Source organism: Gastrolobium bilobum, unplaced genomic scaffold, assembly GCF_033153095.1.
Source record: "Gastrolobium bilobum isolate Gb01-03AN ecotype WA unplaced genomic scaffold, APGP_CSIRO_Gbil_v1 utg12305, whole genome shotgun sequence".
In the NCBI taxonomy this organism is placed as follows: domain Eukaryota; kingdom Viridiplantae; phylum Streptophyta; class Magnoliopsida; order Fabales; family Fabaceae; genus Gastrolobium; species Gastrolobium bilobum.
The window spans coordinates 19,498-27,811 of NW_026897743.1; the positions used below are offsets into that span (position 1 = coordinate 19,498).

At 37.5% G+C, this 8,314-nt stretch overlaps 1 protein-coding gene across 1 annotated transcript; it reads left to right on the forward strand.

Annotated features, from left to right (window-relative positions):
• The first annotated feature begins 1,121 nt into the window (after nt 1–1,121).
• LOC133309709 (uncharacterized) lies at nt 1,122–3,990 on the forward strand. Its single transcript, XM_061510507.1, has 3 exons — nt 1,122–1,772; nt 2,087–2,158; nt 3,688–3,990. Exons 1-3 carry the CDS (start codon nt 1,173–1,175, stop codon nt 3,739–3,741), a joined length of 726 nt encoding a protein of 241 aa, XP_061366491.1. The 5' UTR covers nt 1,122–1,172; the 3' UTR covers nt 3,742–3,990.
• Nucleotides 3,991–8,314: the final 4,324 nt, after the last annotated feature.

Below are 8,314 nucleotides of genomic sequence, written 5' to 3' on the forward strand. Positions count from 1 at the left end.
CAATGAGGTTAAATGTCGTCATACTGAGGAGACATAAGCAGGATAATCATCTATTATATCTTAACTAAAGCTCGCAACTCATATATTGATTTGAGCGTCAGAGTGCCTTGCAGGTACCTCCCTCAGTCATCTCAGCCAATCAGGATATCCAGCCTTAAATCCTCCATCCACACAGTATTCTGCAAACTCATAGAACATCCCACTGAGCCATTATCTCGCAACACTCATCCCAGCTAAGATCGAGATAGCTATTGAACTTAACTGTGTTCGATCTATCTCAATCCCTATTGGACTGATCATTATCAAATATAAGCTCCTAAAAATTTAAATTCTTAATCTCCTCGAAAGTGACATTAATCTTTCCGAAAGGTTTAATCTCTTACATTAATATTACGCTCAAATCTTAATTACTTATAAACTTTAATTGGTAGTTATACAATCAAAAACTGTATATAAAGAAAAGAAAAAGTGAGGGTGAGAACATGTGTTCGGTTCTTTTTAGTACTATTTTTGAAAGAAGTTTAAAGCCTTAATCCCGGGACTCGTTCCGAATCAGACTACTCACAAAGCGATGAATCGATTTGAATATTTCAAAAAAAACGGTCACACTTTTACGCTATGTTTAGTTTCTTTATTTTCATTTTCAGATAGAACGCTTATATTAATATTTATCGTCTACGCTAAAAAAACGTAAGTAATGTTTATCGATTATAAAATTGGGAAAGATTATACTTACTATCTTTTTTCTTACTACCAAATCTTAACCATTAATTTTTGTCAATTTAATGATTATAATTTATTGAGTTATATTTATTAATTAGTTATTAAATTTTAATAAATTATTATTATTAGATTGACAAAAATTAATGATTAAAATTTAATAATAAGAAGTAATAAGAAAAAAAATAATATTTATAGCCTTTACCTATAAAATTACACGAGAGCATGAAAAATTTAAGAGATGGTGGGATAGGAATAGAATTCCCCATAATATCATGGGCCCGTTTGACATGTGAGTTATCAATTAAGAAATGCCAACTCATCATCGTAGAGGAAAAAAGAGTAACTAATTAAACGTCTTAAACTTTAAGGAAGGGTTATGTGTTTGTTTGTGTTACGTATTTTGTCCTAAGGCGTAGTGTGCATTGAAACGACCATATCGTTTTTTCAAGATGACAGGGAAGGACGAGTTTGTCTCTTACTCGCCTCTCCCCTCAAACCCTAACCCTAACCCTTATCAGTACCCTTATCCACCGCCTCAAAACGTCGTCGTTTTGCTCCCCGCATACAGATACCGTCTCTACCCTCTATTTCGCCGCCGTTGCTTTCTCTACTCCGCCGCGCTCGTCCTATTCCTCCTTCTCGCCGTTGCCGCTTTCCTCTTCTACCCATCCGACCCGGAGATCCGGGTCACCCGGATCCGACTCAACAACATCGGGATCCGAACCACTCCGAAGCCAATCCTCGACCTCTCCTTCGACGTCACCGTCAAGGTTCGCAATAGGGACTTCTTCTCCCTCTCCTACGACTCCCTCGCCGTCTCCGTCGGCTATCGCGGCCGCCAGCTAGGGTTCGTCAACTCCGCCGGCGGCGGCCGCATCGGGATGCGCCGCTATTCCTACGTCGACGTCACGCTCAGTGTCGATGGGTTTGAGGTCATCTACGATGCTTTCTACTTGCTGCAAGATATAGCCAAGGGTGTGATTCCATTCGATACTGACACGCGAGTTGAAGGGAAATTGGGGCTTTTCTTCTTCCATGTCCCTTTGAAGGTGCTTCTTCACTTGTGAATTAAAGTTGCAATTTTTTATTTTTTTTATTTAATTCAGTTTCGTTTCTGGGTATGTGAAAAACTGGCTCCGATAGTGATATTTTTTAGGGTGATAATAATTATTGTTGTTATTTCGTTTTTGTCTGGAAATGTAACTATACGAGTCTAAAACCTGCTCAAAATCTCATATTTGATTAGTGGAATTTGTTATCTTGCTGTTTTTTTTTTATGATTTTCATTTCTTGACATGATTAATGTGAGTGCTTTTGCCTGTTCGATACCTTTTATATCTAAAATATTGTATGCTCAATCCAGGCAACAGTGTCATGCGAAGTCTTTGTGAATATAAACAAGCAGACAATTGTACGTCAAGACTGCTATCCAGAGGTGAGAATTTTAGTTTCTTCCATGGAACGCTATTTTGCAATTTTGACTGCATATTTATGCACAAGGAATAATCAATTTCATCTAAAGATAGGGAGGGATTATTCCTTTGATCCATTCCATTATTTTGCTGAATTGAATACTTGTTTCTGATTTATACTTCAGCAACTAATTTGTTTGGTGCAAAGGCATTGCACACATCCCTTCTGTAGCTTCTTGTGTTGTTCTTAGTAAATCTGTGACCTTGCATTTTGGTCAAGTTCTCCTTCGTTTACTGTCAAACACTGTCTGTCTGCTTTTACCACCCTAGATGATTACATCAGTTACCCGCATTTTATAGAGAGAGTTAAAACCAAGTTGAAGCTAGCATGATAATGGAGAGACAGTATTGCGTAGTCCTCTAATCTTCCATGATACATTATAAACTGCATAATCCTGGAAGGGGCTTTTTATGTGTCAGTAATTTGAAACTACAAAGCCGTTGCTTATTAGCTGAAACATAACATAGAAAAGGACAGAAGTGTCCAATTTTGCTTTAGATTATTGGTTGCCGTTCTCCTGTAATTTTTTTTTGCAAATCCAACCAAACTAAGGTATAAAATGTTGTTATACTATATATAGTAATTACCCATGTTAACCTAAGAGAGCATATTTTACATTCTTACCATAAAAAAGCTTGCAAATTAAGTATTATGCATAGGTTATGTTTTAGACCTTAAGAAAAAAATGGAACCAGGATGTTTGAGAAACTGCTCAATTAAACTTAAATTAGCATGTGTCATTACCTTAGGGGGCTGTCTTCAATTATTTATAGCGGTATTTTTAAAATAAGAGTTCTAACCATGACAAGAAAGACAGATTATAGGATTCCCCTATGTGCAAAACTATTATTATTGAGGGCATCATTTTCATTGTTTTTGACTGAAACCTTGGATTCACTTTTTTGTTTCTAATTGGATAGCAGTACAGCACCTTTTTCTTTTCCCTTTTCTTAGATAGTTATCTATGATACTTTTTCTGCCAGTTTTTAATTAGTCTTTATATCACTGGCTAATCGAATCTTTTTCTAGCTGCGTGCTTGAACTGGAATAGCATTCTCATAAAACTATTTTTTCCTATGGGTCTGGGAAATTCTGCATAACTGACTTGAAACTTCAAAGAATTTCATATGTTTTATGCTGTTAGATTGAAGGTGGTATTTTCATTTTGGAGCTTGAGTTTGAGCCAATATTTGTCAGCCTAGAAGCTTCTTTGCCTTGACCGTTATCATTGTTTCTTAAAATCCTAAAGAACTGTGCTGGGGGATTGAGTTTCTCATAGAGTTTACCCTTGGTATCATTCCTTTTCATCTATGGTTGCTTTTAAATGGTTTCAAAAGTCAAGGTTAAATTGAATTATATTTATAGAGGCTTCTCGTTTCCCCTACTTTTAAGTTTTGTCTATGCAAACCATTTGGCTCATAAGGATTTTTTTAATGCATATTGTGATTTAATATAGAAAGAAGTTGCTAATCCATTATTCATTTGCTTCAGTCACTGGGTGATACTCTGGATCAGAGCCCATATAATGGAACTGGAGATGCATGATGTGGTATTAGTCCTTAGCATCATTTGTTTATACAACGGCGGTGGTGTGCGGTTCATTGCATTACTTTTACCATGCTGTATATTTTGTATATGGATCACGCCCTTGTAAATTCTGGTTGAGCAGAGACAACCAGCATCTTGTATTTAATGCTTGAACGAAGTGAATTTAATGAAAGTGGTACCGGAGAGTTTGTGAGTACTGTGGGTATGAAATAAAAATATGAAAGTTTTCCTGATAATACGATTTTATTTCTCCTCTCTTTAAATGCCATGCTTATTTTCTGGGAATTTTTTACAATGACTCCAAAACATCTACTTTATATGTTCACATCTTCGATATTTGTCAGGTTTTGTTTTGCAAGTGCATTATGGCTTATATACTTTCCCATTGGATGGTATGACCAATGTTTTTTTATTTTGTTCTACAATGAGATGATATAAGAAATGGTATAGTGGCCATAAGCCATGTGATTAGCTTTTTCCCCATTACTTTTCGCCAAATTTAAAATACTTTCAGGCAATTCATATTGATGTTTGTTTTTAATTTTTAATGTGAAAAATGTTGACATACCAAACGCCTATTGAATATGTGATCATTTGTTGAGCTTTATTGGAGCGAGTGAAGGCATTGAAGGGCCCTCACACAGACATGTGCAGTGTTGGTAGGCATGGAAGATCCTACCACGGTAGCACTGTATGACTTGATGTTGGAGTTGCTGAACAGAATTTTGAATTTCAATTTCTTGGTGGAATATCTTCGTCAATGTGTGGTTAATGGTTCGCTATCAAGCATCAAATTTCTGGTACCAGTCTCTGTTTTAACAAATAATATTCTGTTCTCAGTGGGTTCTCTAGCAAAGCGCAAAAGAACTAAAATTCTTTGCAGATTTGTGGGTGGTGGGCAAACATGGCCCCAAACAAGGGGAATTTAACTAAGGGTATAAATACTTGTTTTCTTTTATCGTACTTTAAAGATTGGGTGCTTTTGATTATGTCTTATATCTCATGGTCAGAAGGAAGCATATAATGCCTTTTCCTTGACATCATTCATAAACAAAAATAAAATGCTTCTATAATTTTGCGGACGAACAACCGTAGTGATGGAAATAGATTGAATCTTTCAAGAGTGATACTGGCTATTCCAATCCAAGCACTTAAATGAAAAAAAAAAAAATAGAATGTGTAAAATCTTTCTTTAAATAGGTGAATTTTTTAAGATGGTTCCACAACCTTGAACATATCATTTTTTTTTTGTATTGAGTTAACGCGTGAAATTTTCCTTGAATCGATATCTCATGGATATGAGTACCCACTACACCCTTGCCAATTTTAAATTTTGTGTATTAAACTAAGAACTATGGAGAAAAAAAAAGTCATTTTTTTTTCTTTCGAATCCAAATCCACTAGTTATGAATTATGATGCTTCGGCGTAATTAGAACAGGGGAAACAAAGAAAAGCATTCATCATTTTTCATGATATGTTACGAAATGCGAGTAACTCTGACAACCATTGTAATCTCAAAATCTTTCACGAGAATCCAGGAACAAGAAAAAAGTAACATATATTTATATGCATGCTTATATATTAGAACCTTAACGTACGATTGAAATTGGATACATCTCATGGAATCAATGGAAGTATGGAACCATCACTACTTAATTGTTCTGCCACGCCACACATACTCGCCGTGATGTTGCCGGCACCGGAATGACCCCGGATGCTTCGACGGCGAGCATACACAACTCTTAACTGAAGCACCCTCGCCGGAACCACCACCACCACCATGAACTTGGCTCGGTGCATGCCCTGCCACAGTTATACCTCTGAATACAAGCCATCTTCTATGCACCATCAAGCCTTCATGGCTCACAAAAGGAACTCCAGGGTGACACATTGATTCTTCTTTGTCCTCTTCAAACTCTCCTACCTTGCTTAATAATATGTATAATATGTATAATATATATATATGTATATGCGTTACTTTCCAAAGTTAAGAGTTGAAAAAGAAAAGAATCTTGGGGGTTACATGACATTGTACAAGAAGAAAAGAAAAGGGAAAAGGTGGTGGATAAGTAAAGGCTTTTGTGTTTGGCATAAATGGCTTTTTAGATAGATTCCCTTTGGAGAGAGATTTGTGTTTTTGCATTGCAATTTGCAACCCTCAATTGGGGTCTTGAGGACGTGTGTATTTTCATTTTTATGTATGTGTGTAAAAGAGGCTAAGCCAAGTCACACCCTGCTTTGATACAAACCCACTAAATGAACAAAAAATTTCAAACTTGTGTGACCCCACCATGAGTGATCATGCAACTCCCTTTAGGCATGTGTCTCTGATGCTGCCACCTGTGTATATTTGGTGGTGGTTCTGACCTAATAACAGTTCATGCGTGGCATGTGCGGATGTGCCTATAATGGGATATAAATGAATGTGGGTTCATAGGCAGAGAAATTAATAACCTCCATTGGATTTTGTTTTGGATGTATTCATGCTACCTTGTATGGTATTTCTTGCTTGTGTTAAAGTTCACCACTAGTTGGAAATCGCTGTCATGGGTACACATTGGAGAATTAGGAAATTTTGTGAGAAGAAGTGAATGAATAAAATAAAAACTTGAGAGCATAATCACATAGAAGTAACAAGGGTCATGTTTTTCCTATTCAACTTGGAGACTTCCGGCGGATTTTAACTATGGGAGCGTGTTACGATTTTTTATTTTATTATTTTTTGAATTGTTGGGTTGTTTAAGTAATGGGTAGTTATTTGAATTTTAACTTTTCTAAAGAATAGGTCATAGCTATTAATGGAGCCTATCTAGTGTTAGTGGGTAGTGTTCTGTCCTTAGGACAGAGATATCCAACCCAATAGGCTGATATGTTTCTTTTGGATCTAGTGTTCTCTTCAAGGTATCTATGAAGAAGATACCCTTGAGTCAAGCAGATCACTGTGCACGGAATACTATAACGACATTAGCCAATGGGGTGTGTGCGTGCGCATAATGACAGCATAACAGTAAGAGAGAGTGTGTCTCGTACCTTTAGGGTTTACCTTGTATTTATAAAAGTTACCTGTGGGTAGCGTGAATGAGCCTTTGGTGCCTCTGATAAGGGCCTAGGCCTGTTTGCTATGCTGTCGTATTAGGATTAGTATCCTTGATGGATATCTATCCATGATTATTACTAATTCAGATCTTGGATTGCCCCTTGTTGGGCCTATCACTTAATGAGCCCCTTATATAGGCCCATAACAGTTGCCCCTCAGCCAGACTACCTGGATATCCGGGTTGCCGAGGTGAACTTATGTGTGCGTTTCTTCAGGTTTGTGTTCCTGAGTATGTTTGCGTTCTTGCCAACTTTCAAACTTTTGCAATGTTCCTCATTCTTTGAGTTTTTTCCATGTTGGGTATCTCTTGCCTCTTATGTCGACGGGCTGAGCATCAACCCGGTGAGATATTTGTTGTATCCCTTTTTTTCTGGATTGGGGGTAGGCTTGAGCAGTTGGTATCCAACTAGCGAGTTGTCCCTCAATATCAGCGTTTATGCTTATTATGAATTTGTGGCTTATGTCAAGGACGATTTTTCCTCGTTCCTTATATCGGCAGGTTGAGCATCAACCCTTTCTGTGTTCTTGCTCCGAGTTGGGGATGTGTTTAAGTTGTTGGGATCCAACTGACGGGTTGCCCTCAAGCATCATACCTTAACTTGGAGTGTTACTTTATGCCTTTAGTTAATTGGTCGACGGGTCTTGCATGAACCCGTCAAAATACTTCATGTAGCAACCGGGTAACAGGTGTTCTTGAGTAGTTGTGGTCCAACTGGCTAGTTGCCCCCAAGTCTCAGGTGTTTAACCCAGTTGATAGTTGCATATGTATGTACCCTGTCTTATCTGTTGGTTTATGAGTTGAACTCATTTCGTTCTGCCACGTGCTACATCCCGAATGCTTTAGCGTACCGCAGCCGTTTTATGCCGATTTCGTGTTTCGTGCGCATTTATTGCAGCATCGTTTCAGTTGTCTAATCAATACTTTTAAAATGAATTGGCATTAGTGACCCTGACCCTTGCCATTTCTGCGTGTTGCAGCTACCGCCCATGATGATTGCGGTTACCTCCCATGATTGTTGCAGTTATTATTTACAAGTGCAAAGACCTTAGTAGCCCTAACATTTGCCATTCGCAACCCTAATGTTCACTAGTCATGCCTATATAAGTCTCTATCTCACATTACGTGCTTTTGTTTACCTTCTGAGCATTGTGCGTCAATTTCATTTCTTCGAGTCTCAGCGTTTCAAACGCATTTCTCCATCTTCTTGGTACTTCATCTTTCCCAACAGGTATTTCACTCATCTTCAGCCTTTTGTTTCTTCTGTTTTGAAATGCCTTCATTTTTCCATTTGTTCGTGAGCATGTTTTTTCAATTTTGAGTTGTTTGCCTTGTATATGCTATTTCGTTGATTTTCTTTTATCTTCTCATTACACCCATACTTTGCACTTTCCACAGCTTGTGTACTCCTTTCTGTCATTTTGGTGTTTATCACCTTGTCTTCCTCGTCCCCTCTTGTGCTATTTGAAATCTT

Bases quoted from the DNA above. Each gene is read 5' to 3' on its own strand.
- LOC133309709 (XM_061510507.1), top strand. From the start codon at position 1,173: ATGACAGGGAAGGACGAGTTTGTCTCTTACTCGCCTCTCCCCTCAAAC. The intron at 1,773-2,086 runs GTGCTTCTTCAC...TGCTCAATCCAG, and splicing joins TCTTCCATGTCCCTTTGAAG to GCAACAGTGTCATGCGAAGT. The intron at 2,159-3,687 runs GTGAGAATTTTA...CATTTGCTTCAG, and splicing joins GTCAAGACTGCTATCCAGAG to TCACTGGGTGATACTCTGGA.